Genomic DNA, 21,279 nt, shown 5'->3' with positions numbered 1-21,279 from the left:
TCTAACCAAATCAGTGGTATAATGTGTTGTGGACTATAAGACAGAAATCTGTACTGGGACAGGAAAGAAGAGTTCAATTCTTTTGCAAGTTGTCAGAAAAGACTTCATAAAGAAGGGACAAGGAGAAGGTGGGATGAAAGAAATGCAGAAAGAGAAAAAGGCAGACCTCAGAAGTATGGGGAGACTTACTTAGGTCTAGCAGAATGGAGAGGAAAATAGAAGCAAATGAAGATCATTGAGAATTAGTAGTCAGAGAGAAAGTGAGAGAGAAAAAAAAGTAGGATAGAGAAGTGCCCTGAAAGGTAAAGCTGGCTAACAAGGAAGGGCGATCACATGGGTGGTACAGAGGGTCAAAGAGGATGAGGCTGGTTATTAAAGCTGAAGATCACATCACTATGAAAGTTAGTTTTTATAGTGGGAGAGTAAGGGGAGAGAGTAGGTAGTGTTTGGAACTAGACCCACGGAAAAAGAGAAGAAGTATGAGAAGGCTAGAGGATACACAAGGGTTATAGGGAACACATTCAAATATTAAATCAAGGAACACAGGAGGTGCCTATAATGGGCAGAGTTTTGGCTTCAAGGTTTTTGTGTTGCATTCTCCTAGTCTAGCAGAATGCCCCCAGGCTAGTCACTTCCTTTCTCTGGGTGTCACTGTTTTCACCTATAATAGGAATAGAGACTGTATAATTTCTGAGGTCATGTTCTGCTCTGACAATCTAAACATTTTAGTGGTTGTAAAAAGAATCAAATGAGAAGGCAAAAATCTCTTGGCTTCATGAAGCATGATGGTGGGTTATCTTTGTCTTCTATACAGGTGTAAATGCCAAGTTCGGTCACTTCATTCTACAGACACTGCCCCCTTAAACCCACTTCTTTCAAAATGTGAACTAGTGAAGGGCATGACCTACCATTTAGAGCTCTTTCCATGAGAGACGACATAGCACAGCTGTTCAAGTCACAGGTTCTAGAATTAGACAGTCCTTCCCTAGCAATGTGACTATGTAAAAAATTATTTACTTTGTTTTTTTCTTTTCTTTTCTTTTCTTTTTTAATTGAGATGGAGTGCAGTGGCACAATCTCAGCTCACTGCAACCTCCACCTCCCGGGTTCAAATATTCTCCTCCCCAGTAGCTGGGATTACAGTTGGCCACAAACACACCCAGCTAATTTTTGTATTTTTACTAGAGACAAGGTTTCACCTTGTTGGCCAGGCTGATCTCAAATTTCTGACCTCAAGTGATCCATCCGCCTTGGCCTCCCAAAGTGCTGGGAGCTCTAGCACAGAAAACATTCACTCTCGAACAAATACAGAAAAAAAGCAGGACCCTGTGGCAGCAGAGTATATGACTTTCCCTAGTTTTGTATTCTTGAAGAGGTCTTGCACTGAATCAAGCAGATCCTTTAAAAAAATAAGATATCAGGTTCAATAAACGGATTCACCTAGTGACAATAATATAGGCTTTAAAACTAGGCAGCCGTGTCATGAGTCAAACTTTAGTCAAGTCTTTTATAAGCTTGATCTTTCTGAATCTCAGATTATATATTTGAAAAATGAGGTTAATACTAACCATCTCCCAGGAATGTGAAGATTAAGATAGATTTCTAGTTGCAGACACTTAGCACATTTTAAATAAATAAATGTTTACTAAGTGTTCATGGAATTGAAATTGTGGTAAGATTTTACTCCTGGTGTCATTTTACCCTTGTGAGATTCTGCTCCTTCTCTGACCTTAACTTAGCTGTGAATTCTATTGTCCCTGCTGCTAGACTATACTAACATTAATCACATTGATTTTCACCCGCGGAGAGAAGAGGGATCATGGAGAAAGGAACAGAGTACAGGAAGAGAAGGCCGCAACAACCACCACAACACCCTGGAGGGCACAGGGAGAGAGATAAACTTCTGCCAGGCATTGCTAAGATGGAACACAGGTAGCACTCATCAACCTTGGTTCTGTTCACCCAAGCATCAAGTCCAGGAGACACTCCTTGCTACTGCTTCTCCTCTTCTCAGTGCCTGAGTCCTGTAATGTAAGGAAATCAGACACAGGAAGGAGAAGGGAGAAGGGAAAAAGGAGGAGGGAGGAGGGAGGAGGGAGGAGGGAGGAGGGAGGAGGGAGGGAAGGAGGAGGGAGGAGGGAGGAGAGAGGGAGGAGGGAGGAGGGAGGAGAAGAAAACTCACATAAAAGTATGTAAAAAAATCTCTCTCTCTGGATGCTTGGTTCCTTCCTAGTTCTCATTGTCTGGTGGAAGGCCACTGATACCAACATTGGCCTAAGTTAAAATTGGCTTTCTTTTTCAGAGATCGCAGATTGATTGTAGGTTGCAGAAAAGACAAAATATTTTGCTAGAGGCTGTAGCATGGAATACAGATTAGATTGGTGATGTCACAAAAGAGATGTGTCAGCAAAGGCTGTAGTGATGACTAAGGAAGTTGATAAACAGCACTATTTGAAATAGCTACTTGCCCTGAATAGGCAGGTGGAGAATATTAGTTACAGGTGGGACAAATCCCATTATGAGAAGTATCATCACAACAAGAATATTTCATTCTAGATCTTAGAATCTCAGGTTTTGGCTCACTTCAGTCAAGAAAAATTATAAATAATTGAGTTAGAGATAAATAATTAAATGTTAGTGCCTTGGAGCGCATGACAATTGGTTTTGACCTCTATCTGAAAATTCACAAGACGACGGACGTTAAGTCAAACCAGGTCCCCTTCGTCTCCATAGTCACCATCTCCAGGGCTAAAAACAGACTTGAAATGGGTGCCAGTTAGACTACAGGAAACAGGATCTACAAGCACAGGGAGCTCATCGAGGGCTATCTGACATCGCGTGGGAATACCTCACTCTCTGGCAGGCTTCTGTTGGCTGGAGATCGCTAACATCGCTCATCCGATATGAACTGAATGCAAAGGAATAGGAAATAAATTCTGGTTCTGAAAGGGCAGCTGGAAAGGTGTTGGGCATCTCAAACTGGGACCTACATTCCAAAGCAGGTCTAAAGCCAAGCATACTCCTTGCCAGAGGAAAAGGAAAGCCCCTCTCCCATTTTTAGAATCAGGTTGGAGGTGGGGTTAGAAACCAAGAGCTTGCCTGACGGCGCCCTGCGGTCCCCGAAGGAAACAGGAGAAAGACAAAGAGGGCCTGTTCCTGAGAAGCTCTGAATTCGAAGCCTGTCATTCCTCCTAGACAACACGTACAGCTTTAAAGGGCAGGGCGCACACCTCCCCGTCCGGATCTCTAGGGCGGAGCAGGGCGACGGTAAATACTTCTAGTTATTCAAATTATTCAATGGTTAAACTATTTATTTTGTGAGTCCCAGACACCCACCTCATCGGTTTACGTTCAAGAATCAGTTTAATTCTCACAATTCTTGAGATGTGTGTTATTAACCTTCTATTATCTTTGGTTTACAAAGGGGAGCCAAAGAGGCGCACAGAGGAGTGGCACTCGGCCCAGCAAGCGGCGGGATCAGAGCCTGGGTCTCTCATTCCCAGGCTGGAGTTCCCGGGCCTCCTGGCTCCCCTTCTGCGTGGCGAAAAGCCCACCTGGGATCCGAGCGGGCGGCCGCGTCACACTCGCAGGCTCCGCACACCCGCCGCTGCCCGCCTGTACCACCTGCAGCTGGCAGCGCCGCCTCCTCGCGGGTCCCTCAGGGCGCGCTACAGGTGCGCAGGGCGTCCCGAAGCCCCGCCCCCGCGCCCCCGCGCCCCCGCCCCCGCGCCCCGCGCCTCACGCCCCGCGCCTCACGCTCGCCGCCTCACGCTCAGTGCCCGCGCCCCGCAGCGGCGGCGCAGGACGCACGGCCTCAGCCAGAGCCCGGGAAGCGCTCGGGCGGAGAGGAGGAGCCAAGGGTACCCAGCGGGTGGAGTCCGGAGCCGGAGAGCTGTGGAGGCGGATTTCCTGGACCCGGCCCCCTGGCGATACCATGGCGTTTGGCAAGAGTCACCGGGATCCCTACGCGACCTCCGTGGGCCACCTCATAGGTAAGGAGGCGCGGGGAGAGACGCCCGGGCAGGCGGGGGGACCGTGGGATCCTTTCCTGCTTGATCCATTCTCAGCCTGCAGAGGACCGAGTTAGTCCAACTTGGAGAAAATTCCTCCCCTCCCCCCGCAACTTTCCCAGGACACCCGCATTCCAGCCCGGCCCCCTTCCGTCGTTTCCTTCTTGGCCAACTCCCTCGAGCACCCCAGTCCTCAAAAATACACCTTCCTTTCGATGCCTCCTGGGAGGCAACCGAGCAGGTGAACCACGGGAGTCGGGCGTGGCGTGTTTGGGCCTCCGCAAGGAGACACCAGACACTTCCCGGCCTGCGGAAAGTTTTTTCTAAAGGCACGCTCTCCGGGGCACGGTAGTGTTATGCCCGTTTTACAGATCGGAAGAGGAGGCTCCAGGAGACTAAGTGATGTGACCTTACCGTGAGGAGCAGGTCTCCCCAAACCGGTTTTCTCTAGCGCCAAGTTTACACAACCTGGATCGCTTTTCTGGGCAAACGGAGACAATGATACTTGGCATTGGAGTGAAGAGGAGCCATCTAGGGCCACGGAGGTGTCTAGCAGGCCACTAGGGACTACACCGCCTTCGCCTAAATGATTTCTCTCTCCTCTGGACGTACCTTTGCATGATGTATGTAGAAGCCAATGATTGGACTCTTGCCAGCACCAGCTCACTGCTCCCTCTTTTCCCTGATTCCTTCCTTGGGAATTGGGTGAGGCACGGTTGCATATTAATGCCAGGCAAAGTGGGGTGATGAAATCGTGAGAACCTAGTAGTTGTAGTATAGAGGCCCAGATTTGGAAAATTTAGGTCACAGCTCAACTAACTGCTGTGACACTGAGCACACCACTTAAACATAACCTTAGTTTACACTTTTTTTTTTTTTTTTTTTTTTTTTTTGAGATGTAGTCTCGCACTCTCGCACTGCCCGGGCTAAAGTGCAGTGGCCTGATCTCCACTCACTGCAACCTCGGCTTCCTAGGTTCAAGCAATTCTCCCACCTCAGCCTCCGGAGTAGCTGGTATTACAGGCGCCTGCCACCATTCCCGGCTAATTTTTGTGTTTTTAGTAGAGACAGGTTTCACTGTGTTGGCCTGGCTGGTGTCAAACTCCTGACCTTGTGATCTGCCCATTTAGGCCTCCCAAAGTGCTGGGATTACAGGCATGAGCCACCGCACCCAGCCAGTTTACACATCTTTATAAGATGGTCAGAGTAGCTACCATTGAGGAGATACTTTCCCTTAATGGCTCTACTTTGTTGGATATTAGAATGAACCCTGAGCAGAAATGGGTTCAGACCCATCATAGGCGGAATAAATTTCGGCAGTTCATCTACTTAATTTTTTAATTCCGTAAACATGGACTGTCAGTTATGTGCCTGGACCTGGATCACGCACTGGTGAGGCCAATGTAAGAGGTGGTCTCATACCTGAGGGAACTCACTTGTAGGGAATATGGGAACAGTTTTGTGCTGCACCTTTGCAATGCAAGAAAGTGCAAAACACACAAAACTTACAAAAAGGGGGAAATGAATTCTACTGTAGCTCTTAAAGGGTGAATGGGAGTTTTCTAGAAAGATACGAAGATTGGGAGGAAGAGCGAGGAATGGAGAGGAAACATCTGGCAGACTGAACAACAGATACTTAACAGCACAAGATTGGTCAGCTTTGTTTATTCGGAGCCAAATTCAAGTGGTTCTTTTCCTTGATGGAAAGCAAGCTAAGCTTTGGGGTTCCCCCAGACAAGTCCTTATTCTTTCTACCCCTTCTCTAGATTTTTTGTTTTTTCTCCATTTCCCCCAGAACCCTGTGTTTTCATGCTTAGGGATCTTGTCCTTTCTCTTGGGAAGATGGTAGCACATTCATAGTGAGTGTTCCATTACCCTTTCCAGATAACATCTTGTATTCTTAAAGGGGCTGTCTGGAGAGGGAAAGATGCCATATTATCTAGGGTTCCAAGTGCAGAAGCATGCTGGTCAGCGTGGTCCTGCTGTGGTTAGTTTAGATGCTTATTATTATTAGTCCGGATAGTTATTCAGTGCCAGTTTGAAATAATTAAGACTGATAGTAAAAATGGATGTAATTGAGGTTTTTACATAGTTAAGCAGTGTCTTTGCAAGTATCGGTTGAAGTTATAATGACTGGTAAAATTAGAAGAAATCGTGAGATTAAGATGATAGGAGAATGATTACTTTTATTTGGAGTTGTGCCAATATTTTGGCTTCTAAGACCAATGGATTACTTCTCTCCTTTAAAAGTTATTTTCTCCTGTCCCCAGAGAATAAATTATTTTTTAAAAAAATAAACAGTGGGATCAAACAACCTAGATTTGAATGCCAGTTCTACTTTATACTGCCTGTATAACTTTGGTGATTTCCTAACCTCTCTGAACTTCTGTCTCATCATCTCTAACAGTCAGTAGGTTACATGAGATTGCATACGATAAAATACTTAGCACTATGCAGTTCACCTCGTAGGTAGCTGCTCACTAAGCCCTAGTTCCCTTCTCTGAAAGCCAGGCAGTCAGAGATTTAGCTGGCCTGTTCTGGGCCTGTGGCCAGGTGTTATGCTTGCAGTCTTTATTAATAGGTCACTCGTTATTGTTGCTGCAGCATCGCTCTGAACTTGGGTTCTGATTGATTCCAGAGTTTCTGAGAGCTGTTCTGGAAAAAATCACGTTGCCCTTTGGCAATATAAACTTAATGGCACTTGCTAGTGTAGCCTAGGCAGATTATTTCAAGAATACCAGACATTTTTTATTCTGTTGTAGCTCAGACTCAACAGCTTTTTCTTGGCAGAAAAGGCTACATTTGCTGGAGTTCAGACTGAAGATTGGGGCCAGTTCATGAACATCTGTGACATAATTAACACCACCCAGGATGGGTAAGTACAGCCTATTTTCCATGTATTTGCCTCTGATAAGAAGCATCAGAACTACAGCACGTTTTGTCTTGCAAATGTTTCAGTTTTCTTGTTGCAAGAGTGTTCTCATCATCCATTAGGCGCCCTCTACCTTTTGAAGACTTGTCAGATTGAAATATTGGGACAGCTGCTTGCTTCAACATGTGGAGGGAGTATCCATAAATCCACTCTAATTTTTCTCCTCTTGGCAATTTCTTTGAGTTTTGAATTTTGTCAGTGTGAAACTCAAATTCTTTGTTTAAAAGATTGGAAAAAAGAGACTGTTTCCTTCTTTAGGAATATCTCCAGTTTCCATTGTCAGTATTTGATGAAACTGTCAAATATTATCAAGAAGCTGGTTGACTCCTGGTGGTAAACTATTTTTGGACAGTCGTCTTTAGTAACCAGGAAACAATCTCGCAGTCTTTTTTCCTCCCTGTCACAGGACAGTTTTTTTTCCTTCTAAATGTCAACTCACCCATGTTTAAGCTGTATTCTTATAGCATGTGCTATCTTTTGTTCTACTTCTTAAACTTTGGAGAATTGAAGTTATAAGAAAAAAGTCATAAGAAGAGCAAACTGGTTTGCATTTAGTCAATTAAAGGTATTATAAGGAATACAATTCTGGTAATATTCCAGTGCATATTAAAATGGTAACTGACAGTAAAAGAGATTTAGTCTAGCTTATGTTGATAAACATCAAACTTAATTATTGATCATAAATGAAAAGTGCTTATGGTTAGCATTTTTAAGTGTTTATGGTTTTTTCCCTATAATCCAATTTACCATGTTTACCAATTCACTGATGATACAAAAAGAGAATTTTAAAGTACATCTGGACCCTTCTAAATAGTTATTTCTTTATAACATAAAATTGTGGTGTATTGGCAGCTGACCTAGTTTGTTGTAATTCCTCTTACATCCCCTTGTCTATAAGGTGCTCAGGAAATACTAATCATTTTTTTGTTTTTTTTTTTTTTTTTATAAAAGGTTTATTTCTTTTTTTTTTTTGAGACGGAGTCTCGCTCTTGTTACCCAGGCTGGAGTGCAATGGCGCAATCTCGGCTCACTGCAACCTCTGCCTCCTGGGTTCAGGCAATTCTCCTGCCTCAGCCTCCTGAGTAGCTGGGATTACAGGCACGTGCCACCATGCCCAGCTAATTTTTTGTATTTTTAGTAGAGATGGGGTTTCACCATGTTGGCCAGGATGGTCTCAATCTCTTGACCTCGTGATCCACCCGCCTCGGCCTTCCAAAGTGCTGGGATTACAGGCTTGAGCCATCGCGCCCAGCCACTAATCGTTTTAATGAAAATGGTAGCTTTCATTGTTTCAGAAGTTGCATTTCCTATAAACTGGTTCTGTGCATTGATAGAGGGATACAGGAATGAGCACATTTCATGGGTAGTACTTTATAGGTAATAGTCTTGCACAAAAATATTTAATTTTCATAAGGGGGTTGGTGGTATTGTCTGCCTGTATGCATGAAGAAATTTAGTTTCGAGAAGTTAAGTCATTGGATTAGGGTCCCACAGTAGAACAAAGGCATTGGTTTTCTGCTCCTTAGCTATTCCTCTCTCCAAATGCATGTTGCTTTTTAGAGAGACTTCTTGTTTTCAGCAATGCCTAAATTGGTGATTTCAGTGTATTTGTTGCCATAGGCCAAAAGATGCAGTGAAAGCTTTGAAGAAAAGGATTTCCAAAAACTACAATCATAAAGAAATTCAACTTACCTTGTCAGTAAGTACTTTAATTTTATAATTAGAACTCTAGGATTTCTTAAGCAGTAGTTACATTTTTAATCCTGGGTAAAAAATAAGAAAAGCAAGTATTCTGAGAAAACTAATAGGTTAGCTAAGAGTTGTGTACAGAATGAGTCAAAACTTTTAATTTATGAGAATTGCAGAACAAAGAAAGTTTCATTGTTTCTAATAGCATTTAATTTCATGAAAACAGCTGGTTCCTGAAAAATAAGCTTTTCTTGGTCAGGAGATAGGAAATTTGTGGTTAACATGTATTATGCATGGTGAACTGATCAAGAAGTTTGTGTATTGGCTGGGTGTGGTGGCTCACACCTATAATTGCAGCACTCTGGGCGGGGGGAGGCTTGCTTGAGCCCAGGAGTTTGAGAACAGCCTGGGTAAGATGGTGAGACCCCATCTCTAGAAAATATTTAAAAATTAGTCAGGTATAGTAGCCTGCATCTGTATTGCCAGCCACTTAGGAGGCTGAGGCGGGACAATCACTTGAGCCCAGGAATTCAAGATGGCAGTGAGCTGTGATCATGCCACTGCAAGTCAGCCTGAGTGACAGAGAAACCTCAACTCTTAGAAAAAACGTTTATGGCTGGGCACCATGGCTCACACTTGTAATCCCAGAACTTTGGGAGGCTGAGGCAGGTGGATCGCCTGAGGTCAGGAGTTCAAGACCGACTGACCAAAGGCCATCTCGATTAAAAACACAAAAATCAGCTGGGTGTGGTGGCATGCCTATAGTCCCAGCTACTCAGGAGGCTGGGACAGGAGACTTGCTTGAACCTGGGATGCCGAGGTTGTACACTGCACTCCAGCCTGAGCAACAGAGCAAGACTGCCTCTCAAAAAAAAAAAAAAAAAAGTTTGTGCATGTACTAATTAACCATAAGTGAAGATGAGGAGAATCGAAATATTGAAAAATACCTCCCTGTTAGCCTTCTACCTCACTTGAACAGCTTTGTGGAATCCTGAGATGCTCTCGACTCATTAAATTCCAACCAAGTTCTGCTGCGTGGCATGATTTGGAGAATGTTCTATGTTGGTTTAAGCAATTCTCCTGTGTGTTGTATTGTCTGTGATTTAAGTGTGGACTCTTATTTGATGTGTTCCCATTTTCCCACCATCCTTGGCCATATGACCTCTTCAGTCACGCTGGTGAGTTTTCCTTTTTCCTTTAGTATGTGTTGCAAGCCCTGCCTGCTGCCTGAGAGTGAGCTGTGTGGCTTTCTGATTTCTTCTGCACGCCTTTGTTTATCTCAGCCCAGCCCAAGATTGTGCATGGTCACGCAGTAATCGGCCAGCATCACACTGCCTTAGATGCATTAGAGTATCAAAAGGACTTTGGGGCATATGTGAGCATAGCTCCTGGTTTCTAGTTACACGTAGAAGAAAATGCACATCTTGCATAGGCTCACTGAATGAGCAGAAATACAATGAACGGTTTTCATGATTTGATCATCAAAGAAACCCTTCACGTTGGGATCTGAATATAGTTTTAGAGGCATTTTCCTCCTTCACCTTTTTTTGACCTCTCACTTGTCCTTAACTCTTGAAGGTCACAGAATGGAGGAGACTGTGGAGAGAGGAGTGTGGCACTTCTGTAGAAATCCCAGAACAATGGGTCACTGATAGAAATGCCTGGCACCTGACTGATGCTCTCGACAACCCTGTGAAGTAGTTCTATTATTAACTCCATTTCACAGATGAACAAATTGAGACTAAGAGAAACTGATTTATTTCCAAGATGAAAATGGCTATTACATAGAATAGGCAAGATTTGATCCCAGTCCTCAGATTCTAAATTCCATGCCCTTGCCTCATACCACTTTGTTTCTTAGAACGAATCAAGCCTCTTAAAAGAGCTGGCTACTGTGTGTCCTTCTTGTCTTCTGTTTCTTCCTGTGTAGTACAGGGCCAGCTATAGCAGGTGTTGACTGGATTAATGGACCCCACCCCCATACACACAGCTAAACAGAAGACTCAAGGGTTAATGGAAGGTACTGTAAAACCAGAGTAGAGAGATGGGTAGATATGCCCTCATCTAGCATATCTCAAGGATCCCAAAGGTTAGGAGATTTAGTAAGGAAGAGAAGGGTAGAAGACGAATTTATGCCCCCTTCTCTATTTCAGCATGGAGTATTACTATTTTGCTTTTTATAGGTATTCACTATTCGTAACAGTTTGCCACTTTCTCTATTTTGCCCAGCCTGCTTGATGTTTCTGTGGTTGCTTCTTAATCCTACCTCCATATCTTCTTCCATCATGGTTCCTTCCCTATCACAATGGACCAGGGACCCTCCTTGGGGAAGTTGGGTTATTCCAGAGTGTTGTGCCTCTGGCCTTGTTTCTCTTTGGGCTTCCGCTGTTGCTCTTCCTTCTCATCATGTAGTCTAATCTCTCAAGCCTGATTACCAGCTAGCTTCCTGTTCCCATTATCTATTCCACCTCAGATCTTTAGCTCCCTTACCTCATGGTTTCTGTCCAGTGTGTGAGAACAAGAGAGTCTAAAGCCTGTGCCTAAGAACAGGCAAGAGTCACAAGTCAGAGGTCAGAAAACACCTGCATCCTTGGTATCACAGTGCACTGAAGTTGGGAAAAACACTTGGCTTTTCCTTTAAATAGGATTTTCTTTAAATAGGCCTTTGCCTCTTCATATCTTCATACTGATTTCCCCAAGTTGTATATTTAATGGCCCAGTCACCTCACCTCAGACTACTCACTGCATTATAGAGGTGTGCTTAAAGCCTCAGGACTGACTTTAACAGTCACGTAAGCCAAAGTTAATTATGAGGGAAATTAGTCACAGAAGGAGTTGCCTATGTCTGTCAAAAGCAATTGTAAGTTTACCAGTAAACTCTAAAAAGTAATCCTCATATATGACATTTCTATTTTATTAATATAAAGTGATGAGAGCCTGTCAAATTCAATTATAAATATTCTTTATGTTATCTGTCATGTTGAGTTCTCCATGGGTGTGATAGCCTTGATTAGGCCTTTGATGGAATCTGACCATATTATGATTTCCTACCATCGGTCAGTAGAGTAGTTTTGTTTTGTGTTTCAGCAGAATTTTGTTCCAGGCTTTATTACTCTGAGCCAGAGAGTATTCTGTTTTGAATGAGTCAATTGTGATAAATCTCAGCAAGAGGCTACTATTATTGTCAAGTGGAAAGTGGTTGAACAGGTTCTGGAGAATCAATTAGTTAATAGGCCTCTGTGGAGCGCTCCCTAAGCAGTAAACTTCAGGGGTGTTATAAGATGTGTAAAATGTGGATGAAAATAATAATGAAGAAAAAGCTTGGTTTATTTTCCTTTGGCAAATTTACCAATGAAACAAAATATCAGGCCGGGCGCATTGACTTACACCTGTAATCCTAGCACTTTGGGAGGCTGAGGCGGGTGGATCACTTGAGGTCGGGCATTTGAGAACAGCCTGGGCAACATATGAAACCCCGTCTCTACTGAAAATAGAAAAATTAGCCGGGCATGGCGGCAGGCTCCTGTAATACCAGCTACTCGGGAGACTGAGGCAGGAAAATTGCTTGAACCTGGAAGGCAGAGGTTGCAGTGAGCCTAGCTTGTGCTACTGCACTCCATCCTGGGTGTAGGCACTATTCATGTCCCAGAAACCTGGTTGTTGTTGCTCTGCCTGGGTGGTTTGGAAATTTCCAGTAGGAAAACTGTCAGCTACCTCTTTTTCTTCCAGCCCTCTCTGAAAACGCTTATATCACTTAATCATCACATTCACTCCTATAGGAAATTCTCCATGGAAGATGATGTAAATAGTTGCCATGTATTGAGGTCCTGCTTTGTGGCAGGCTCTTTGTTATGTTTCATTTGGGCCTTACAACAAGTCTCTAGAGGGAGAGATTGTGTCCCTTTTGCAGACAAGGACGCTGAGGCTTAGGATAAATTATTTGTCCAGCCAAGCCGAAGAGATCAGTGAAGCCTGGAGTCACCCACTTTAGTCTCTCTTGGTTCCTTGGCTCCTGGGTTTTCAGTCCCACCACAGATTATGGATTCTTATTTGTCTTATTTCCAAAGATAAGTTATCTGAATACATTTGCACCAAAATCCAGTTTCAGAATATGTGAAAACAACATGTTTAATTTTTCCCATTTGCCACAGTAGGTTTTATTACTTATCTGAGTGAGCTGCAGGGTGAAAGAGGTGCTGGTGACATAATAGAGGAGATTATGTAGAAGTAATTAGTCCTGACATTCTTGATTCTAATGGGAAAACACAAAAGGCATGATTGCTGATCTCCAGATGTTCACATTTTCAGCATGTCATCGTGACTCTTTGATTTTGTGCATGTACCTCCTGGGAGTGTTACCCATTATCATAAAATCTTGTTGCACCAAAGGTAAAAATTAATTTGTGAGGGCCAGGCTTGGTGGCTCATGCCTGTAATCCCAGCACTTTAGGAGGCTGGGCCAGGCAGACCACTTGAGGCTAGGAGTTCAAGACCAGCTTGGCCAACATGGCAAAACCCCATCTCTACTAAAAATACAAAAATTAGCTGGGCATGGTGGTGCACACCTGTAATCCCGGCTACTTGGGAGGCTGTGGCATGAGAATCACCTGACCCCAGTGCAGTAAGCTGAGATGGCACCACTACACTCTAGCCTAGGTGACAGTGAGATTCTGTCTCAAAAGACAAAAAATTGGTTTGCAAATTATTTAGCAAGAAATACACCTAGGGAGGGTGAGACTTGGAGGCTAGGTATTTGCCTAAGACTGCACCACTAATTAGGTGAAGTATTTCTATAAACTCACACTGAGCTAGAGGCACTTTTCCTTTCAGTATTTCACCCATTAAAAGCTCATTATAATCATCCATCAAGGTAAATAGCATGTTATCCAACTTTCTAACTCTATCTTACCAACCTGTGTTAGTATAGATTCATCTTAATATGTTTTGGAGTTTGCTTTTATTTTCCTTTGCCTTCAAAGTTTTCCCTGTGTGTCATACAGCTGCTTGTGCTCAGCTTCTCTATTTTCTGATTGCTTTCTTGGTCACATTGCCTTAAAACTGTAGCTTTTATACCTGCTGCTGCTTTGTGTATTGCCATTAAAGAGAGACTGAAAATACAAAGCATGGCATGAAATCCATTTTTAGGGCTTCTATTCTGCAAAGATGATTATCCTGGTCATGTTATGGTTTCTACAACCTTTCTAGTTTGAGGTGGAGCATAGAAACTAGCGATTTAATTTTGCTTTTAGATTACTTTTAGAAATCTACTTTCTGCATGCAGTTCTTCAGTATCGGCTCATTCTTAGTCGTTTCTGTTCATGTTGCTTTATTTGAAAATGTATTTTTCAAGGGAGCTGATGTTCCTCAGTCCATATCCTTACCTGTGTAGCACCCCATCCTCCAGGAAACTTTTCTTTTGACTTTACCAAAGGAGTGCCTTAAGTACTCCTGATTTTGTACTTCATTTTCTGTCAGTTACTCTTTGATTGCCTTCCTTGGATTTGCTTTGGTCGGTATAGTAGGTGAACCAACATGTTCCAGCCATTCCTCCTCTCTGCTCATCAAGGCAGCTGGATGACTTTTCACTCTCTTGAACTGTAGCTGGGTGTGTCCAGCTCACTGCTAAACAAACATCCACTTAAATGTCCCTTATCTTTTAAACTCAAAATATCTAAATTTCAGCCCATCATTTTCACCCCTAGATCAGTCATACCACCCCCTCTTCCAAATTTCCGTCACAGGGGTCCTCAGTCTCATAGAATGAGAATCATTTAACTTTCAGTCATCTTCCTTTTTTGCCAAGCACTGTCATTCAAAGTTCTTTCTTCATAATTCTGTCATGACTTCTTTTCTTGTACCCACATCATCTTAGTTTAGCCCTTTTCTGTATTATGTCTGTACTAGTGCGTTGCTGCTGGATCTTTTTATTATTTCAGTTTTCTTCTCCCTCCACTTGCCTTTGCAGAGTGCTGCCTGACAACCTATCCAGAATATTACTTTGCACACATTAAGCTTTTCCTCAAGTTCAGGTTAAAGATATGATGGTGACAAACTAATAGAGACCCTCCATAACTTCTAATGCCTTCAACATAATGTCCACACTCTTTGCACTTCCACACAAACTTCTCTACAGACTGGGTGGACTATATCCACGCTATCTTTCCATTTCCAGTGTCCCCAATTTACCTATATCAAGATACCTCTACTAAAGACAGACCAGAGTACTTATCTCCCTCTTCGTAACCTACACACTTTCCCACACTTATATATTTCTCATACCATTACTCTGTCTAGACTATAGCTCTATACTCATTTTTACTGTTCTTAGCCATTTTGCAAAGCCCAGCTTCCAATCAGCCTTTTCCAAAAGTCTTGTAAGAACACCTGGCCCTAAATAATTACTCTTGTCTATAAGGGCCTATAGCTAGGGTGACTGTCTAATTTATCCAAACCAGGGCATTTTTGAAAGTGAAAGGGTGTGTCATCATTGGGAATAAACAGGAAATTGGGAATATACCTATGCTACCCGGGGTAAACTGGGACAGATATTATCCCATGCATAGCTCATGTTTGGCCTGCACTTCTCTTCAGCATTCAGCATTTAGTATTCTCTATTGCTGTTAACGCCCTTCTGGATGTGCTGGGACTCCTCAAAAAGTCTGTCCTCTAGACTGTTACATTATGCTTATACTTCCACATATCCCCAGAACCTAACATTTTTCCACATATTTTAGTAGATACTAAATTATGTTTGTTAATTAGGATGCTGGTGGAAATCATTTAGCAGTTTTTCCCTTAACATTTTTAGGAGGTGGTTTTGCCAGATAAATATAATGTTTAATTTTCTCTAATTTAGCTTATTGACATGTGCGTGCAGAACTGTGGTCCAAGTTTCCAGTCTCTGATTGTGAAGAAGGAATTTGTTAAAGAGAATTTAGTTAAGCTGCTGAATCCCAGATACAACTTGCCGTTAGACATTCAGAATAGAATCTTGAATTTCATTAAGGTAAGTCTGTTGTATACCTCATGGGATGGAAAATTTCTAAGTTTAGGGATTAAATAGCATACTTCCTGATTGTTTCATTTATCTTTTGTAAGTCTAGGATTGAGCCAAAAAAGCATTTTTGCTATTTTAGTGTCTGTGTAATAATAATTTGTTGGCATTGAGTAGTGCCCTTTTTCTGAAGAATTTGCAGTCATTTCCCTACTTTCCTCTCAATTTCTCTTTTATCTATGTCAACTAGGATAGACAGTGATGTGTATGTTGATTTTACAGATAGCGAAACTGTTCCAGATAACTGACAAGTTCAAGGTTACTTGGAAAAGAGCTACTGATGTTGTTTTGGAATCTATTAATTTTGGATTCAGGGTAGCAAAAAACAATTGATAGTATATTGCAGGGTTTCTTCAAGATTTTGAGGCATGGAAGTCTGATTTAAAATATTTTATATTTTCCTAGCCTTTGAAAATGAGCAGTTTGCCCATGGCATTCCAAAATAGCTTTCTGTTTCTGAGTGAGGTACATAATTATTGATCTCTCATTTTCTATCAGGAGCTTAAAAATTGTGTTTTGATTTTGTTGCTGTTTTAACTCTGGAACTTTTCATCTCTTAATTCAGACTTGGTCACAGGGTTTCCCAGGAGTTGTGGATGTAAGTGAAGTGAAAGAAGTATACCTCGACCTGCTTAAAAAAGGTGTTCAGTTTCCTCCCTCAGAAGCAGAGGCTGAAACAGCAAGACAGGAGGTAGGAGACCTTTCTTTGGCCCATGGAGAGTATAATAGTATATTACTTGGGTCTTTTCTCATTGCAGGAGACAACCCTAACTCCACCCAGCTTAAGCAAAAAGATGAATTTATTAGAATATTGCAATATTTCATAGAATAATGAAAACGTGGGATTTTGTTAAAGTGTGATTTGGGGTATAATCCAAAAGTTTGTTTGACATGCTCTACCCTAGATAACATTAATATGCAAAGAAAACACCTGGAAATCTTGTAAAAAGGGAAGTTCTGATTAATGTTGAGAAGCACTGGCCTAGAACCTTGAGTTACCTCTCCACCTAAGGTTGCAGATGAGGCATTGACCCAGGGAGGGTCATTGATGGAGAAGGAGTTGCCTTGTCAGCTGTGGCTTAAGGAGACTTAACATGAATTGAGCTATCATTTGTTTTTAAGAACCCAAAAAGAAAGCATCAGTAATCTCATATGGCAGTTTATCACTTAGACCCTTGGTAAAAACCCTTGGTAAATTGTAAATGATAATCCTAATAGCAACCACCTTTTGCTGAATATCTTCTTTATTAGGGGCATCTCATTTGCTTAGCGTGCTTCACAAAATGCTAACGGGTTGTGTAGTTGATTATTTACTCTGGGAAGATAACCTGTACATAGGACTTTATTTGAGAGTGCTTAAGTTAGCTGAATGGAAAAAACTTCACATTGGGTGGCTATGTTAATTCACATAATAATATTATCATATTTCATACTCATAGACTGCTCAACTCTCATCAAATCCACCAACATCTGTCCCTACTGCACCAGCTCTTTCTTCTGTAATTGCTCCGAAGAACTCGACTATTACATTGGTCCCAGAACAGGTAACAACAGCCATCACTGTATATATTGATGTCTTTTCCTGATTTGTAAGCACCTTATATACAGTTTATCTTTTCTGATTAACAGCGTTGAGATGTAGGTACACTCATTTTACAGAGGAAGAGACTGAGGCTTAGTAATACTATGCGACTTAGCACAGCCAAGTTCCAGGAAGAATTAATACCATGGATTCTGTCTGCTTCCAAAGCCCAACTTTGTAAGAGCTGTGCTTGCCTAGTGGCTTTCATAGCTTTGTGGAGCCTTGATTGTGGATTGGATCTAGTGTCCATCAGCCAATTCCTGTTACTTCTGGTAGGACTGTCACATATTTCAGAGAGTTTAGTAAATGGTAACCTTATTACTTGTATTTATTATGCCAACTGAATTCCATTTACTTCTTTGTGTATATCAGTTTATCCAAGGTACAGATAAACAATTATTATATGAAGCTCATTTCTGTCCTGCTATAAAGGAACTATAATAGAAGACTTTGTATTCTCCTTCTTTTTTTCTTATATAAAAATTCACATAATTCCTCTTAGAATTTAATACAGGATAAAAGAGTGTTTCTTTATTCTTTCTTCTTTAATAACATGAGAAATAGATTAATTTGTCTTTCTTTTATCCTGTTAGTTGCCAAGAAATGCAGGATAACTTTTGCCGTTTTATCCAGGTTTCTGGTACCTTATTCTGCTAGGTGCCTAGTACTTCTCCCTTCTCCATATTGAGTTTTAATCTTTTTATTTTCCTTCATTTTTAAAATTCCTAAAGCATATTTTGGGATTTATTACAAGAGTTTGCAAGGCCTTTTAAAAAGTGCCAATGTATATGTTTGTAAAATAACTATATGTATATTTATATGAAATTAAATTTAAGTTTGAAAATTAATGGGTTACAAAAGCATTTTTTATTCCAGCTCATGTCCCATCGGGGCAGGAAACAGGTAGTTATTTTTTGTGTGTCCCACTTCTTTGTGTGTCCCACTGACTGGTGACTGTGTTGCTCTCTACAGATTGGAAAATTGCACAGTGAATTGGATATGGTGAAAATGAATGTGCGAGTGATGTCCGCCATATTGATGGAGAATACTCCTGGGTCTGAAAACCATGAAGACATAGAGCTTCTGCAGGTGTTGTATGATTTCAGGGACAATCAGTCAAAATGTCTCTTAAAGTTATTCTCTAAACTTTGAGCTTTGGAGATGGAAAGCACCTTAATAATGTCTAGTATGTCCTCCTATATCCTGATTTCAGCGGATTTCTAAACTTAACAAAAAGATCCAAGAATGACCTTATCAGGGATTCAATAATAACTTAGACATGGTCTTTAACCTCTTGTAACAAATAATTTATTATAAATTGTAACCTTGGTCATCTACAATCCAGTCTCTAGTTGTTTTAAGTACGTAAAAGTTGCCTCTATTTTTATCCAGTCAACCAACATTGAGTAACTGTGATATAGGAAGGGATATAGAAATGAGAAGGAGGCTGTTCTAGTCCTTAAGAATTTATACCTAATGAGCAAGATTGGTTTGTAAACAACAAACATAATGAAGTATTACAGATGCTGTAATATAAATTTGTTTGGGATTATGGGTGGGGAGAAAAAGAGATGTAAGATTTTAGGAAAGGTTTAGATTGAGGCAATACTCAAGCCATAGAGGAACAAGTAGACAGGGCATTTGGATGTGCGTGAGTAGTTCTACGGCCCTCCTGTGCCTTCTGCTAATGTCTATGTATACATATACTTATTTTTCTCTCTACTGGTTTGTTCTTCTAATTAAATTTTAAAACTTATTAATTTTAGAAACAGAAAATCAGTTTCTAATTTCTAAGTCCCTTTTTTGCCAAGTCTTAAAGCTTAAGATATTTTTACTTTTCTCAGATTCTCACTCCCCTCTTCTCGTGTTGGTGTTATTTTTCCTTTTACTTCTTAGATTGTTAGTAAATAACATTTTTCTTGCTCATTTCTTATTTGGGAAACAAAAAAGTTAAAAAATTTTTCCCAACAATGTTGCTTATATATCACTGCTATGGCGAATAGCTTGTTTTTTCCTTTCTGAAGTACATCCATGTTGGTAAACTTCAGTGCAAACTTGAGTGCTTTCATATACAAAAATGTCCTTTGATTGTTATGTTAAATGCAAGTTAGTTTAGCTAGATACAAAATTCTAGGCACAAAATTCTTTTTCTTTAGGCTTTTGAAGATATTGCTTCATTGTTCTCTTATACCCACTAATGCTGATAAAAATATTATTCTGAATGTATTATAATGATCCTGAATGCGCTGAACACCAAGAATTAACACCCTATGTCTCTGTTCAAATCCTTTCCACCATTCTTTCCATTCTCTTCTTATGGAACTTTTTAAAGATGATGAAACTTCCAGTTGGACTCGTCTCTCTCTTAACATTTCTTTTGTATTTTTCATCTCTTCATTCTAAGTTCTGGAATAATTTCTCTGTTTAATGTATATCTCTAAATCTTGTACATCAGGTTGCTTATTCACTCCTAATGTTTCAACAATTTCTTTTTATTTAAAAATATATACTTAAAAAATATTTGCTGTATACAAATATGTATATAATTTTAAAATATTTTTAAAATATGTTTTTTTGGTTTGTTTGTTTTTGTTTTTGTTTTGAGACAGAGTCTTGCTCTGTCACCAGGCTGGAGTGCAGTGGCATGATCCTGGCTCACTGCAACTTTCATTTTCCGGTTTCAAGCAGTTCTCCTGCCTCAGCCTCCCGAGTAGCTGGGACTAGTTCTTTCATTACATGGTTCTACTTTTCTTTTATATCTTTTTAAGGATAATAACTATATTTAACACTGCTTTTTTTGTTTGTTCTGTGGCTTCTCCTTTGCAAATTTTTTTGTTCATTTTTTTAATTTGCATTTCTCTAGTGTTCAGCTGAATTGCTGACAGTGAGCTCATTTTTGTTTGAGACTCTCTATCAGCTGGTCTGCATTCTCTGCTGACTCAGCTCACTCATGCTGAAGGGAAGATGTAATTGCTACAGCTGTGCTCGATAATGTTTTCAGAGTATGGTATATCAACATGGGATGATGCTGTTTGGGATACATTTATGGCTGGTCCTCTGGATTATGTATTCTCTGTTTTTTTTTTTTTTTTTTACTGAATGCTACCAGCACCTAGAAATAATATCCTATCTCTCTGTTCCAATCATTGTTTCCACATGGAAACATTACTCCTCTCTCAGCTATCTGATCTTAGATGAGGAAAGGGACATGAGCATGGGTTGTTTTGCCTGGTTATTTTACTTATGTACCTCAACCAATCTATCTGTTAGAGCCTCTTGTGCCAGCATGTTCTTGGCTTCTGGCTTTTAGGCATGAAGCACCCTTCATATTCCTTCCATGTTTTAGGCAGTACTCATTATGGGCAGCCTTGAATGTCCTGAATTGCAATTTCCTCTAATTTAAGAGTTACCAAACAGTGGCCTATGGGCCAAATCTGGACCTTGCCCTCTTTTGTGCTGTCTCCAGGTTCAGAAGGGTTTTTTAAAGGGTTGTTTAAAAAAATAATAAAAACAGGCTGGGCCTAGTGGCTCGTGCCTGTAATCCCAGCACTTTGGGAGACTGAGGCAGGTGGATCACCGGAGGTCAAGAGTTTGAGACCAGCCTGGCCAACATGGTGAAACCCCACTTCTACAAAGAATACAAAAATTAGCGAGGTGTGGTGGCACATGGATGTATTCCCAGCTACTTGGGAGGCTAAGGCAGGAGAATCGCTTGAACCCAGGAGGCGGAGGTTGCAGTGATCCAAGATCATGCCATTGCACTCCAGCCTGAGCAACAGAGCAAGGGTCCATCTCAAAAATAAATAAATAAAATAATAATAATAATAACAAAAAAAAAACAGAGGTCATTTCTCCTATATTCATTTCTTCTATACCCAGAGACCACTGGGGACTCAGATTCCTCTTAAGGAACTCATTGCGGTGCCCCACCCCACTATTAATGAATGTGAGTTTGTGGTATCTCTCAGGTGTGTAGGGATGAAAAGAGGATTTAAACCACAATGTGGGAGTA

At 41.2% G+C, this 21,279-nt stretch overlaps 1 protein-coding gene across 8 annotated transcripts in view; it reads left to right on the top strand.

Annotated features, from left to right (window-relative positions):
• The first annotated feature begins 3,755 nt into the window (after positions 1-3,755).
• Positions 3,756-21,279, top strand: part of TOM1L1 (target of myb1 like 1 membrane trafficking protein) — a 59,181-nt gene continuing 41,657 nt past the window's right edge. For 2 of the 8 annotated variants that reach the window (XR_012514619.1, XR_012514620.1), the window contains exons 1-7: positions 3,760-3,992; positions 6,801-6,885; positions 8,563-8,641; positions 15,488-15,637; positions 16,251-16,376; positions 17,125-17,229; positions 18,240-18,356. Coding sequence is in view for 6 of the 8 variants with exons in the window: in XM_074388560.1 (XP_074244661.1) it covers positions 3,935-3,992; positions 6,801-6,885; positions 8,563-8,641; positions 15,488-15,637; positions 16,251-16,376; positions 17,125-17,229; positions 18,240-18,356 (720 nt within the window). In the remaining 2 variants the exon portion in view is untranslated. Of the gene's footprint in view, positions 3,993-6,772; positions 6,886-8,562; positions 8,642-15,487; positions 15,638-16,250; positions 16,377-17,124; positions 17,230-18,239; positions 18,357-21,279 lie in introns of all 8 variants that reach the window. The other 6 variants (XM_074388563.1, XM_074388560.1, XM_074388562.1 and 3 more) reach the window with 6 other exon arrangements.

This window comes from Saimiri boliviensis, chromosome 17 (genome assembly GCF_048565385.1).
Source record: "Saimiri boliviensis isolate mSaiBol1 chromosome 17, mSaiBol1.pri, whole genome shotgun sequence".
NCBI classification, from domain to species: domain Eukaryota; kingdom Metazoa; phylum Chordata; class Mammalia; order Primates; family Cebidae; genus Saimiri; species Saimiri boliviensis.
The sequence above is the reverse complement of the archived record's forward strand: the minus strand, read 5'-3'. Positions and strand labels throughout refer to the sequence as shown.